Source organism: Tamandua tetradactyla, chromosome 9 (assembly GCF_023851605.1).
Source record: "Tamandua tetradactyla isolate mTamTet1 chromosome 9, mTamTet1.pri, whole genome shotgun sequence".
Lineage (NCBI taxonomy): Eukaryota > Metazoa > Chordata > Mammalia > Pilosa > Myrmecophagidae > Tamandua > Tamandua tetradactyla.
The window spans coordinates 81760170-81776404 of NC_135335.1; the positions used below are offsets into that span (position 1 = coordinate 81760170).

General features: G+C 40.2%; 1 protein-coding gene across 1 annotated transcript in view; it reads right to left on the bottom strand.

Annotated features, from left to right (window-relative positions):
* The window catches only part of GOLPH3 (golgi phosphoprotein 3), an 82426-nt gene extending 66503 nt beyond the window's left edge, over window positions 1-15923 (bottom strand). Inside the window, exon 1 of the mRNA XM_077116913.1 lies at window positions 15367-15923. Within this exon, the coding sequence (XP_076973028.1) occupies window positions 15367-15591 (225 nt within the window). The 5' untranslated portion in view covers window positions 15592-15923. The remainder of the gene's footprint in view (window positions 1-15366) is intronic.
* Between the last annotated feature and the right edge of the window lie 312 nt (window positions 15924-16235).

Here is a 16235-nt window from a genome sequence, read left to right on the forward strand (position 1 = left end):
AGTTAAGTTTAAATGAGTTTATTTTTTCAATTTAAAATGTAAGTTTTTAAGCTTAAAAATACTGCCAGAAACATCTGTATTGGTAATGCATGTACCTTAATGTTAATTGTTAATACCATGCAACTAACAAGAGCTACAGTCTATTTTCTAAATTATACCTTTACTAGCCCCTAAATTAAAACCTCAAAATTTAATTGATAACATGGCTATATAAACAGGTTAGTCTTTCAAGCTTTAATTAGTAAGAAATCTAACATCATAAACATTTATTTCAAAATGAGGCCAATCCTGAGCCCCCAGTCGTGGGGTTTGTTCATATGAAACTTAACTCCAAAAAGGATAGGTCAAGCCTACTTAAATTAGGCCTAAGAGTCACCCCCAAGAGAACCTCTTTCTTTACTCAGCTGTGGCCTCTCTCTCCAGCCAACACAGCAAGCAGACTCACCACCTCCCCCGTCTACGTGGGACATGACTACCAGGGGGTGTGGATCTTCCTGTCAGCGTGGGACAGAAATCCCAGAATGAGCTGAGATTCAGTATCAAGGGATTGAGAAAAACTCTAGAATGAGCTGAGACCCAGCATCAAGGGATTGAGAAAACCTTCTTGACCAAAACGGGGAAGAGTGAAATGAGACAAACTGTCAATGGCTGAGAGGTTCCAAACAGAGTCAAGAGGTTATCCTGGAGCTTGTTCTTACGCATTAAGTAGATATCACCTTGTTATTCAAGATGTAATGGAGAGGCTGGAGGGAACTGTCTGAAAATGTACAGCTGTGTTCCAGTAGTTATGTTTCTTGATGATGACTGTATAATGATATAGTTTCCACAATGTGACTGTGTGACTGTGAAAACCTTATGTCGGATGCTCCTTTTACCTACCTTGTCATCAGATGAGTAGAACATATGGAATAAAATTAAATAAAAGGGGGAACAATGTTGAAATAAATTTAGTTTGAAATGCTAGTGGTAAATGAAAGGGAGGGGTAAGGGGTATGGTATGTATAATTTTTTTCTCTGTTTTCGTTTTATTTCTTTTTCTGTTGTGTTGTCTTTTTCTTTCTTTTCTGAATTGATGCAAATGTTCTAAGAAATGATCATGATGATGATGAATATGCAACTATGTGATGATATTGTGAATGACTGATTATATATGTAGAATGGAATGATTATATGTTAAGAATGTTTGTTTCCTTGTTGTCATTTTTTTTTTAATTTAAAATTAATACAAAAAATTAAAAAAAAAACAATGAAGCCAATCTTGGCCGAGCAATGGTGGCTCAGTGGCAGAGTTCTCACCTGCCATGCTGGAGACCTGGGTTCGATTTCCGGTGCCTGCCCATGCAAAAATTAAATTAAATTAAATTAAACTTTTAAAAAAATGAAGCCAATCTTCCTCCTTTGGCACTCATCATTAACTAAGTGGAAGAAATGGGGAAAAGTGCAGTGTCTGTGTTGCTGCTTCAAAAGGAAACTTACAACATGAAAAAAAAATTCCACTAACTAAGGACTATAGGACACTTTGAAAGATCTATTTATTCAGATTAATAGCAGTAGAAAAATTATTTGATGAAAGGAGAGAAAGTATACATGGACAGAAAGTAGAAATAGGCCAAAAGTTTGACATGGCATAATGGGGTATGCATGATGCATTTAGGGTTTTTAGAAAATTACATATAAGCTGAAACTATAATAGTTTATTTCTTCAAATATCAGAAAAACTCCCAGAATATTCCAAAATCTGATCAAAATAATTTCAAGGGATAATTCTTAAAAGCTCAAGTAATGCACAGAGGGCCTTTCAGTCTCAAATGAACAAATATCAAATATGTGTAGTGCTTAAAAGATTAGTCAGTGAATATTGTGGCCACACTGTGAAAGAACCAGGAAGCACTAAAAAATCATTTCAACAGCATAAAATCTAATTTCACTGATATAATCAAAACAGGTCAGTGAATTTCAAAAACTAATTTTTGAGATACTACGTATCTCATACTCATGTATTAAAAGCATCCGAAAAAAAGTAAGACAAAAATTCAAACATCAAAAAATATGAAGGGCTCGAACTTCCGGGTCAAGATGGCAGCTTAACAACGTGCACATTTTAGTTCGTTCTCCAGAACAACTACTAAATAACCAGAAACAGTACAGAACAGCTTCTGGGGCCACATCAGTGACCAGACACACAGCATATCCCAGTCTGGACTAGTGGACCCGCTGAGAGCACCCCACAGAACCGAGAATTCCCAAGGCTGCAGTGGCCAGCGCCCGTCCCACACAGGCCGCTCCCAGAGGGGAAAGGAAAGGACTTTACCAGCAGCAGGGACTGGGCACAATCAAATGCCAATTCTGGAACTAATTAACAAATTCTGACTACTAAAACTAGGCCCCCAGCTTAGGTGAACCTGATCAAAGCGGAGGCTGCTCATTTTTACCCCGGCGCCAAGGGGGCAAGACTGACAGAAAAAGGGGGGAAAAAAAAAAGAAGGAAACAGAGATTTTTGTGGCAGTGTATCTACAAAGGCTTGACTGCCTCTGGATACAGAGGCAGGACTTTTCAGGCTGCAACTGCCCCAGGCATAGGCAGACGTGAGCTCTTTTGGGGGGTTATCTGGGGCCTGTGCCTTCCCCAGGGGAGGGGGGAAGCCCCATCCAGGTGGAATCCCTCCATTAAGGAATTCAGACACCAGGGCTTGGTAATTTGAAGCCATTAAAACCAGCCTTCAACCTCTCCTCTGTCTCCACCATGCCCCCAGCAGGGAGAGTCTGCCAAAGTTAAAGGTACCGCATCATCTTATGCTAGTGGGACCTGCAGTCAGACAAGCACCACATACAGGGCAGGATAAGAAAAACAGAGTCCAGAGACTTCACAGGAAAGTCTTTCAACCTGCTGGGTCTCACATTCAGGGAAAACCGACACAGGTGACTCTTTCCTTCTGATAGGAGGCCAGTTTGGTCTGGGAAAATCTGGCTGGGGTCTATAATATCTAAGTAGACCCTCCTAAGTGTGTGTGTGGGGGGGGGCAGGCACCACAAAAGGAGGGCAAGAAACAAGAAAACAAGAACTGAAAAATTCTCCTCTGTTAAACAAAACTTAAGCTAAAGGTTCAGATAAAGCTGAACGGAATGTCAAAGAACAGGTAGACAACAAATTCATCCAGCAGGAACACCCCAGATACAGGAAGTGAAAGCAATCTCCAGAATAAACTAATTAAGGTAATTAAATGATTAGACTCCAGCAAAAAATAAAAAATCACACTAGGAAAATTGAAGATATGGCTCAGTCAAAGGAACACACCAACAATTCAAATGACATACAGGAGCTGTAACAATTAATTCAGAATGTACAAACAGACATGGAAAACCTCATCAAAAACCAAATCAATGAATTGAGGGAGGATATAAAGAAGGCAAGGAAAGAACAAAAAGAAGAAACTGAAAGTCTGAAAAAACAAATCACAGAACCTATGGAAATGAAAGACACAGTAGAAGACATGAAAAAAACAATTGAAACCTACAATGGTAGATTTCGAAAGACAGAACATAGGATTTCTGAACTGGAGGACGGAACATCTGAAATCTGACAAGAAAGAGAAACTCTTGGGAAAAAAATGGAAAAATATGAGCAAGCACTCAGGGAATTGAAAGACAATATAAAGCGCAGCACAAATATACGTGTTGTGGGTGTCCCAGAAAGAGAAGAGAAGGGAAAAGGAGGAGAAATACTAATAGAGGAAATTATCACTGAAAATCTCCCAACTCTTAGGAAAGACTTAAAATTACAGATCCAAGAAGTACAGCGTACCCCAAAGAGAATAGATCCAAATAGACATACTCCAAGACATTTACTAATCAGAATGTCAGAGGTCAAAGAGAAAGAGAGGATCTTGAAAGCAGCAAGAGAAAAGCAATCCATCACATACAAGGGAAGCCCAGTAAGACTATGCGCAGATCTCTCAACAGAAACCATGGAAGCGAGAAGACAGTGGGATAATATATTTAAATTATTAAAAGAGAAAAACTGCCAACCAAGAATTCTATATCCAGCAAAATTGTCCTTCAAAAATGAGGGAGTTTCTGGGCCAGCTGGGAGAATTGGACAGGCGATCCCCTCAAGTCGTGGCAGCTGGCGCCCCCACCCCAATGCACGGCACCCCCCCCCGGGCCAGCTGGGAGAATTGGATTGGAGATTCCCCAAGCCGTGGAGACTGGCGACCAGGGTCCTTTCCAAACACGTGGCTTCCTGGTCCGGATGGCAATGGTGGATACTTTCCCTAGCGGCGGCGGCCGGCGCCCCCCCACCACGCTTGGCGCCTCGGGCCGGCTGGGAAATTTGGACAGGCACTCCCCTAAGGCTCGGAGGCCGGTGACCCTCCTCACGCGCGGATTCCCGGGCCGGCTGGCAGATTCGGATTGGCACTCCCCCAAGCCGCTTCGGCTGGCGACCCTCCTCTACAGCGAGAGTTTTCCAAAGTTAAAAGAGCCACAGCATCTTTTACGTGGGACCCGCAGACAGACGAGCTCCACAAGCGCCACCTACTGGGCAGGATAAGAAAAACAGAACTCAGAGATTTCACAGAAAAATCTATCAACCTGCTGGGTCCCACACCCAGGGAAATCTGATTAAATGCCCAGACACCAGCAGAAGATAACGGATCACGCTTGGAAAACTGAAGAAATGGCCCAGTCAAGTAACAAACCAATAGTTCAAATGAGACACAGGAGTTGAGACAACTAATGCTGAATATACGAACAGAAATGGAAAACCTTGAAAAACGAAATCGATAAATTGAGGGAGGACATGAAGAAGACATGGGGTGAAAAAAAAGAAGAAATAAAAAAACGGAAAAAATCAAATCACAGAACTTATGGTAGTGAAGGACAAAGTAGAAAAGATGGAAAAAACAATGGATACCTACAATGGTAGATTTAAAGAGACAGAAGCTAGAATTAGTGAACTGCAGGATAGAACATCAGAATTTCAAAGAGAAACAGAAATATAGGGAAAAGAATGGAAAAATTTGAACATGGGATCAGGGAACTCAAGGACAATATGAAGCACACAAATATACGGGCTGTGGGTGTCCCAGAAGGGGAAGAGAAGAGAAAAGGAGGAGAAAAACTAATGGGAGAAACTATCACTGAAAATTTCCCAACTCTTATGAAAGACCTAAAATTACAGATCCAAGAAGTGCAGCGCACTCCAAAGAGAATAGACCCTGGAAAGACATGAACAACCAACTTTGACTCAAGAAGAAATAGATGACCTCAACAAACCAATCACAAGTAAAGAAATTGAATCAGTCATTCAAAAGCTTCCTAAAAAGAAAAGTCCAGGACCAGACGGCTTCACATGTGAATTCTATCAAACATTCCAGAAAGAATTAGTACCAACTCTCCTCAAACTCTTCAAAAAAATCGAAGTGGAGGGAAAACTACCTAATTCATTCTATGAAGCCAACATCACCCTCATACCAAAACCAGGCAAAGATATTACAAAAAAAGAAAACACAGACCAATCTCTCTAATGAACATAGATGCAAAAATCCTCAATAAAATTCTAGCAAATCGTATCCAACAACACATTAAAAGAATTATACATCATGACCAAGTAGGATTCATCCCAGGTATGCAAGGATGGTTCAACATAAGAAAATCAATTAATGTAATACACCATATCAACAAATCAAAGCAGAAAAATCACATGATCATCTCAATTGATGCAGAGAAGGCATTTGACAAGATTCAACATCCTTTCCTGTTGAAAACACTTCAAAAGACAGGAATACAAGGGAACTTCCTTAAAATGATAGAGGGAATATATGAAAAACCCACAGCTAATATCATCCTCAATGGGAAAAAATTGAAAACTTTCCCCCTAAGATCAGGAAGAAGACAAGGATGTCCACTATCACCACTATTATTCAACACTGTGTTGGAGGTTCTAGCCAGAGCAATTAGACAAAAAAAAGAAATACAAGGCATCAAAATTGGAAAGGAAGAAGTAAAACTATCACTGTTTGCAGACGATATGATACTATACATCGAAAACCCGGAAAAATCCACAACAAAACTACTACAGCTAACAAATGAGTACAGCAAAGTAGCAGGTTACAAGATCAACATTCAAAAATCTGTAGCATTTCTATACACTAGTAATGAACAAGCTGAAGGGGAAATCAAGAAACAAATCCCATTTACAATTGCAACTAAAAGAATAAAATACCTAGGAATAAATTTAACTAAAGAGACAAAAAACCTATATAAAGAAAACTACAAAAAACTGCTAAAAGAAATCACAGAAGACCTAAATAGATGGAAGGGCATACCATGTCCACGGATTGGAAGACTAAATATAGTTAAGATGTCAATCCTACCTAAATTGATCTACAGATTCAATGCAATACCAATCAAAATCCCAACAACTTATTTTTCAGAAATAAAAAAACCAATAAGCAAATTTATCTGGAAGGGCAGAGTGCCCCGAATTGCTAAAAACATCTTGAGGAAAAAAAACGAAGCTGGAGGTCTCACACTGCCTGACTTTAAGGCATATTATGAAGCCACAGTGGTCAAAACAGCATGGTATTGGCATAAAGATAGATATATCGACGAATGGAATCAAATAGAGTGCTCAGATATAGACCCTCTCATCTATGGACATTTGATCTTTGATAAGGCAATCAAGCCAACTCACCTGGGACAGAACAGTCTCTTCAATAAATGGTGCCTAGAGAACTGGATATCCATAAGCAAAAGAATGAAAGAGGACCCGTATCTCACTCCCTATACAAAAGTTAACTCAAAATGGATCAAAGATCTAAACATTAGGTCTAAGATCATAAAACAGTTAGAGGAAAATGTAGGGAGATATCTTATGAAACTTACAATTCGAGGCGGTTTTATGGACCTTAAACCTAAAGCAAGAGCACTGAAGAAGGAAATAAATAAATGGGAGCTCCTCAAAATTAAACACTTCTGTACATCAAACAACTTCATCAAGAAAGTAGAAAGACAGCCTACACAATGGGAGACAATATTTGGAAATGACATATCAGATAAAGGTCTAGTATCCAGAATTTATAAAGAGATTGTCCAACTCATCAACAAAAAGACAGCCAACCCAATTACAAAATGGGAAAAAGACTTGAACAGACACTTCTCAGAAGAGGAAATACAAATGGCCAAAAGGCACATGAAGAGATGCTCAATGTCCCTGGCCATTAGAGAAATGCAAATCAAAACCACAATGAGATATCATCTCACACCCACCAGAATGGCCATTATCAACAAAACAGAAAATGACAAGTGCTGGAGAGGATGCAGAGAAAGAGGCACACTTATCCACTGTTGGTGGGAATGTCAAATGGTGCAACCACTGTGGAAAGCAGTTTGGCGGTTCCTCAAAAAGCTGAATATAGAATTGCCATACGACCCAGCAATACCATTGCTGGGAATCTACTCAAAGGACTTAAGGGCAAAGACACAAACGGACATTTGCACACCAATGTTTATAGCAGCGTTATTTACAATTGCAAAGAGATGGAAACAGCCGAAATCTCCATCAACAGAAGAGTGGCTAAACAAACTGTGGTATATACATAAAATGGAATATTATGCAGCTGTAAGACAGGATAAACTTATGAAGCATGTAATAACATGGATGGACCTAGAGAACATTATGCTGAGTGAGTCTAGCCAAAAACTAAAGGACAAATACTATATGGTCCCACTGATGTGAACCAACATTCGCGAATAAACTTGGAATATGTCATTGGTAACAGAGTCCAGCAGGAGTTAGAAACAGGGTAAGATAATGGGTAATTGGAGCTGAAGGGATACAGACTGTGCAACAGGACTAGATACAAAAACTCAAAAATGGACAGCACAATAATACCTAATTGCAAAGTAATCATGTTAAAACACTGAATGAAGCTGCATCTGAGCTACAGGTTTTTTTTTTGTCTGTCTGTTTGTTTGTTTGTCTTTTTTTTGTACTATTATTATTATTTTTATTGTTTTCTCTATATTAACATTCTATATCTTTTTCTGTTGTTTTGCTAGTTCTTTTCCTAAATCGATGCAAATGTACTAAGAAATGATGATCATGCATCTATGTGATGATGTTAAGAATTACTGATTGCATATGTAGAATGGAATGATTTCTAAATGTTGGGTTAATTTCTTTTTTTCCGTTAATAAAAAAATAATAATAAAATAAAATAAAGAATTACTGATTGCATATGTAGAATCGAATGATTTCTAAATGTGTTAATTTCTTTTTTTTCTTTAATTAATAAAAAAAGAAAAAAAATGAGGGAGAAATTAAAACATTTGCAGACAAAAAATCACTGAGAGAATTTGTGATCAAGAGACCAGCTCTGCAAGAAATCCTAAAGGGAACATGAGAGACAGATACAAAACAGGAGAGGTGTGGAGAAGAGTGTAGAAAGGAAGACTGTGAGTAAAGGTAAAAAGAAGGAAAATTAGATATGACATATAAAATGCAGAAGGCAAAATAGTAGAAGAAAGTACTACCCATGCAGTAATAACACTGAATGTTAATGGATTAAACTCTCCAATCAAAAGACATAGTCTGGCAGAATGGGTTAAAAAGCAGGACCCATCTATATGCTGCCTCTACTCAAAGGACACAAGGCCAAGGACACAAATGGACATTTACACACCAATGTTTATAGCAACATTATTAACAATTACCGAGATATAAACAGCCTAAATATCCATCAACAGACAGTTGGCTAAACAAACTGTGACATTTACATAAGATGGAATATTACGCAGCCGTAAGACGGAATAAAGTTATGAAGTATGTAACAACATGAATGGACCTTAAGGACATTATGCTGAGTGTGATTAGCCAGAAACAAAAGGACAAATACTGTATGGTCTCACTGATATGAACTGACATTAGTGAATAAACTTGGAATATTTCCTTGGTAACAGAGACCATCAGGAGATAGAAATAGGGTGAGATATTGGGTAATTGGAGCTGAAGGTATACGGATTGTGCAACAGGACTGAATATAAAAACTCAGAAATGGACAGCACAATATTACCTAACTGTAATGTAATTATGTTAAAACACTGAATGAAGCTGCATATGAGAATGATAGAGGAGGGCTGGGGCATAAATGAAATCACAAAGAAAGATAGATGATAAAGATTGAGATGGCGGGCCACGGTGGCTCAGCAGGCAAGAATACTTGCCTGCCATGCCAGAGATCCCGGGTTCGATTTCCAGTGCCTGGCCATGTTAAAAAAAAAAAAAAAAGATTGAGATGGTGTAATCTAGGAATGCCTAGAGTGTATAATGATAGTGACTAAATGTACAAATTTAAAAAATGTTTTTGCATGAGGAAGAACAAAAGAATGTCATTACTGCAGTGTGCTGAAAACAGATGGTACTTAATATTTTAAAATTTCAACTAATGTGTGAGGCTAAAGCAAAAAATGTTTATTTGGTACAAATCTGTACTTTCACTAGTGCATCTCCTAATACAACTTACGTAGATAGTTGATTGAACACCTTAAGTACATGGAACTTTGTATAGGACATGAGATTTTGTTGGTTTGTCCAGGTGATGCCCTGATGAATCCCAGAGTGATTTGATCAGTGAGTGGAAAAGTATTTGCAAAGTCCCCTTCAGAGAATGGTGAGAATGGAGGAAAACTCAACTTCCCCAAGTTGAATTCTTGATATTCTCACAAGCAGTGTGGACAACCATGGCTATAGGCTGAGCCCCCAGTCTTGGGGTTTGTTCATATGAAACTTAACCCCACAGGGGACAGGTCAAGCCTACTTAAAATCAAGCCTAAGAGTCAGCCCCAAGAGAACCTCTTTTGTTGCTCAGATGTGGCCTCTCTCTCCAGCCAACACAGCAAGCAGACTCACCACCCTCTCCCTCTCTACGTGGGACATGACTACCAGGGTGTGTGGATCTTCCTGTCAGCGTGGGACAGAAATCCCAGAATGAGCTGAGATTCAGCATCAAGGGATTCAGAAAAACTCTAGAATGAGCTGAGACCCAGCATCAAGGGATTGAGAAAACCTTCTTGACCAAAAGGGGGAAGAGGGAAATGAGACAAAGTGTCAATGAATGCGAGATTCCAAACAGAGTCGAGAGGTTATCCTGGAGGTTATTCTTATGCATTAAGTAGATATCACCTTGTTATCCAAGATGTAATGGACAAGCTGGAGGGAACCGACTGAAAATGTAGAGCTGTGTTCCAGTAGCCATGTTTCTTGATGATGATTGTATAATGATATAGCTTTCACAATGTGACTGTGTGATTGTGAAAACCCTGTGTCTCATGCTCCTTTTATCTACCTTGCCAACAGATGAGAGGAACATATGGAATAAAAATAAATAATAGGGGGAACAAATGTTAAAATGAATTTAGTTTGAAATGCTAGTGATCAATGAAAGGGATCAATAAGGGGTATGGCATGTAAAATTTTTTTTTTCTGTTTGTTATATTTTTCTGTTGTCTTTTTATTTCTTTTTCTGAATTGAAGCTAATGTTCTGAGAAACGATTATGATGATGAATATGCAACTATGTGATGATATTGTGAATTGCTGAGTGTATGTGCTGGGAATGTTTGTGTTTCTTGTAATCTTTTTTAATTAATAAAAAATTAAAAAGAGGCAAGGGAGGATTCTTCCCTAGAGCCTTCAGAGGAGCATGGCCCTGCCCACAAAAAAAAAAGTATATGAAGGGAGCGCAGGCAATGGTGGCTCAGTGGCAGAGTTCTCATCTGCCATGCCGGAGACCTGGGTTCGATTCCCGGTGTCTGCCCATGTTTAAAATATATATAAATAAATAAATAAGCAAATATATATATATATATATAAAGGCAATATTTGTATTACAAAATAACTCATGACATTCTTTCAAAACTCAGAAGTCTTTATTACACTTTAAATCTTAGCACATCTTGAAACGCTGAATAAATGTTGAATGAATTCCTCATTTATAGATTTGATATGCAGAGAGAGTGTATATCAATGCAAATGCAGAAAGTAAAGAAATTTTTTTTAAGTTAAAGATCCTGATAAGTATTGCATTTCTTAGTAGTAACCTTGGGATCCTTATTCCAAAAATGAAATACACCTTTGGGAATGATCTTTGGAACCAGTTTAAAAGTCACACAAAATCAACTCCATCATTTTAGTTAAAAATAACTGCTTACCCTAAGTGTGTATTAGCTGGCTTGGAGCATCTACTCATTTTTCAAAATACAGGATCTTGACTGCAAGCATTAAAACCATTAGAGGGCAGGCCACGATGGCTCAGCAGGCAGAGTTCTCACCTATCATGCCAGAGACCCAGGTTCATTCTAGGTGCCTGCCCATGCAAAAAAAAAATTTTTAATAAAAAAACCATAGAAATTGACTCTAGCCATCTTTTAAAAAAAGGAACTTTATTGGAAGACTCTTGAGGTTTACAAAATTGAAAGGCATCTGGAAAATGAGGATGGAGAAAGACCAAGCCAGCAGTCTAGAGAGAAAGAAGCACAAAGAGCCATGTCAAAAACAGTCTGGTCCACATACTACACCACTCTGAATAGGTCTTCAAAATCACCACAGTCTGTGACTCTTTCAAATCACCTGAGTGGAAAAGTCTAAGCCTGACTGCACTTCAAGAGGGAAGGAGATGCTGCAACAGGGCACCCTGAGGCTGAACTCCCTAAAACCAAGACAAAACAAGCGGAGTGATGGTGGAGAGCAAAACAACAAATTTCTCCAACACACAGACAGAACAACCATGTGGGAAGACTATTTCTCCATTTTCACATGAGAACTCTTGAGACTCAGAAAGCTTAAATAATCTGTAAAACAAAGGCTACACCTCAGACAAAGTCTCTTAGCATTTTTGCTATTCCACCAGACATATTCTAAATTCTACCTGGTCATTTAAAATAATCAAACCCAACCTTAAAGGACCAGGACTTGACACCAATGAAAATTTTCAAAAGTAAATGTCAGTTATTTAAGGTAATTCTCAATGAAGCAATCTAAAAATGCTCTGACTAGTGGAAACATCTTTGTTAAAAACGAATAGTTGGGGAAAGGAAAATACCTGGCATTTCTGCTGTCCCTTCTCTTCAAACACAGGAGAGATTACAGAAATCATTCCAATTATTCAGAAGGTGAATTCAAGTTTAAACCTACTATCCTTTTCATTATCATCTACTGATACCCTATGTCATCAATTTTTCACTCCAACTGAGATCAGAATAACGAAAGGCTCAAGTTTCTGTGTTTTATACAAGCCAGAAAGGAAATGATTGGTAAAAATCTGATATGCTACTTAAATTTTTAAAAATCAATCACAATTACCCCAATAGGTAATCTGAAAGCTGGTGATCTACTTATTGGCAAACTGAGCCTTCTGTTCAGTAAAAGAGGAGAAAAAAGTTTTTAACTTGATTCAAGATAAAATCAAAGTAATTTTTAAAATATTATAGATTATAAATGTGTTAAAAGTAAATTGATAGACAGTGAGAATAAGTAAATAACCACCTCACAACATAAAAAAAAATGATATGGAAGATCTCACAATTTGAGCAAATGCCAAACACAAAAGAAAGTATACAAAAACGGGCAAAATTAATCTACGGTGATTCTAAGTCAGGCCAAGGGTTCCACTTGAAGAACAGGTAGTGACTAGAAAGTAATTCAAGTAAGGCCTCTGGAGAGCTGGCCATGGTGTCTTTTACTCTAGGTGCTGGTTAAATGGGTGTGCACAGCTTGTGAAAATTCATCACACTTAGGATAATGCACACTTTTTAGTAAGTTTATTATTCTTCAAATATATATATTTTTAAAAGCAAAAAAAAAATAAATTGATAAGTGTCAGCTTTTTAAAACGTCAAAGTAAAATTAATTTTGCCATTACATAACTCCTCTTAAAACGTTTACTTGTCTTCATTTCAGATAAGGTCAACTCCCACATATACAAAACTTGTCCAACATTAATGACCTGCCTATCCTTAAGGTTTAACTTTTAAGTATCTTAAAAGTGCCCAGATACTACATGGGTGGATGCTAAGTTAAAATAAAGTTAAAGCAGTGAGTTTACTAAGTTATATATTATGGCTAAAGTTTGGAACTTTTTAGTATAAAATTTAGTAAATTAGTATTTAATACTAACAAGCATAAAAGCCTACACACTAGGTAAGAGAACAACTCCCAGTTACAAGTTAAAAACATGGGGGGAAATCTTCCCGAGGAGAAAAACACATGAATAGATGATGGGTTGATAGGACTTGATATGAGTATGTAAAGATGTGACGAAAGGAAAAAATAAAAGGCAAATTCCTGAAACTAAAATCTAAAGCAATACAAAATCTCAACAAAGTCCCCACTCCCTGGGCTTGCCTGTATAAGAAGAAAAAAAATAATTCCATACTGTGGTTGTAAATCAGCAAGAAATGTTCAGAATTATCTAGACTCTGGAACTTAGCCAGGACGTGCAACATATAGTGACTCCTGACACAAACACAACTCATCTTTTTTTTTAAAAAAAAAAGGTATTTTCTTATCATAATTTCTACTTACGTGACTCAGATCTCAAAAGCTAGTTTTTGCTTTAAGTTTTAGTTTTACACACACACAAGATGGATCCACACAGAAAAGTGTCAAAAATTATAAACCAAAAATACTGCTCAGGAATATGGGCGACTTGTGTTCTTTTGTTTTGTATTTTCAAAAACTTCTACAGTGAAGTTTTGTCCCAAAGGAAAAAAATAAAGACATAGAAAAATGTTGATCACCAAGATTCCAAATTGTGACACCTAAAAAGGTAAGTTAAATACTTTCTAATATCACATCAGAAGATCACTGTAGTTCTCGTTTGCGCTTTCATTCACAGAACAAAAGAGGAATTTCATATACTGTCTCCCTTCTATCATCAAGACTCAGTAATTAAACAGGTACTGGATCCCTTTCACAGTCAGAAGGACTGAAATATACCAACTTTTTTCAAAGTGATGAAACACCTGGGCGAATGGGATACCAAGATACTACGAATGTTCTGGACATTTTCATCAAGGAAAACTATTTCAATTCATGAGATTTCCAAATATATACCACAACATCAATATCTAAGAAGTTTCAATGAAATAGGAAGCTTCTTACAATGCTGAAATTCTGTGCCCACCTACGGTGAACTCGGAAAACTTTCTTAAAAATAAAAGAGAACAAAACAGATACTTCTGAGTTTGACTCTCAAAACGTGCTCCACATTCTCAACTTTCCACAAGCTCCTGGGACCACCTCACCATTACTAATTTATGGAATATTCATTCAACGTCTGAAAACGGGTGTATTTGTCTTTAAAAATCATTTTGTAGCTGGAAGAACAAAGATCGGATAAAGCAAATACAGTAAAATATTAACTGTTGAATCTAAGAGGTGAATAAGTGTAAACTGTAGCTTTTTTTTTTTCTTGCAGCGCAGAGGGGTGCAATAACTGGGGTGATGATAATCATTTTATTGTAAGGTAAGAAGAACTATCTTTCGCAATTTAACCTACCTAAGGAATTGAGGCCTTTCATCAAATTACAAACCTACCATTTCAAACACTCCCCGAAAAGGCCCTTCCTTAAAACGGTAAGCCTTCCTTGAGACCAGTCAATTGATAAAAGCTCCACTAAAAGTAATCTCACAACTAATGCAAGTTCAAATAGAAAGTTATTTTTCAGGATCCATGAGAATTTTGCTTGATTTTAACTTTACTCAAAAAAATAACTTTCGGGCGGGCCACGGTGGCTCAGCAGGCAAGAATGCTCGCCTGCCATGCCAAAGGACCCGGGTTCGATTCCCGGTGCCTGCCCACGTAAAAAAAAATACTTTCCCAATTACGATATCACCAAAATTTTCATAATTCCAAACACTACTCCTTGATTAAAAAAATAATAATACCCCAGAGAGCAAATCCACGGACCCCTCCCGGGCCGTCAAACCTGCAAAACCCACGAGGTCCGGACGCTGGTGGTACCAGGTATTTCATTCTAACATCTTGGGGTCTGCACGGGTTGAACACGCGGGAAAAAAGCGAGACAGAAATACAAACTGCTGTTGAAATCGCAGAAGTGACTGTGAAAGGCGGAAGGGAAAATCCAAGGCATCTGCACGAGGAGGCCGGGAAAGCGCCGAGCCAGGCTGGGGGATTGGGGGGGGAGCAGTTACTAACTCCAACACTCCAGGTGCAAGTCTGATGCTGGCTGGAGCCGAGCTGGCAGCTCACCCGGCAGAAGCACGGAGCTCGAGCTGAGCCTCCCACCTGGTGCCCGGACCCCGCGGGCCACCGGCCGCCCTCTGCCCGCCCCGCCGTGCCCGCACCTCTCGGTCCTTGAGGCCCAGCAGGAGCACCTCCTCCATCAGGGTCAGACGCGTTTCCTTGGAGTCGCCCTTGTCGTCGTCGTCCTGCTCATCGCGGCGGCTCTGCGCGTCGTCTTCGCCGCTGCCGCCGCCGCCGCCCGCCGCCCGCTCCTTGTCGGCGGCGTTGCGGGAGGCCTCGGTGCGCCGCTGCACCAGGCCCGAGCTGCGCTGGGTCAGCGAGGTCATGGCTCCGGCCACAGCGCCGAGCCGAGAAGGACGAGGGACCGACCGGGGTTCCCTCCTCCTCCTGCTCCTCCTCCCTCAGCCCCCGACCGGCCTTCCGCGTTATAAACGAGCACTGGGGCGACGTCCGTCGGCAGCGGAGCCGGGAGCAGTCATGGGGAGACGCGCTGCGGCGGGAGCGGACGGGACGAGTGTCGTTGGTAGGTGGGGAGAAGGGCTCCTTCCTTCCTGCGGCCCCAGCCCCCGAGGCAGCCTGAGTTCCGAGGCGGAGGAGGCGGCGGCGGCGGCGGCGCCTGCCCAATATGGCGGCATCGGCTGACGTCACCGGAGTATGTGGCAGTGTCGGCGGCGCGGGGCGGGCCTGAGAGCGCCGGAAGCGGCGGGCGGGACCCCACGACGGGAGAAGACTGGGACCTGCCCTCTCCCGGCTGCTCGGCCTCGGGCTGTCGGCGCGCGCTCTCCTTTTCCGTGGCGTTCCTTTGCCCCCGGGCCTGCCGCGCCCTACCGGTAACGCGTCCTCCCTCCGCCCGCCTCCTCCTTAGCCCCTCACCATTCCTGGCTGGGGCCGGAAGACGGGCAAGGCGTCCCCACAATCGGGGCAAGCGAGGGTGGACACTGCTCAGCCAGACTCGAGTTGTGTTTCTAGA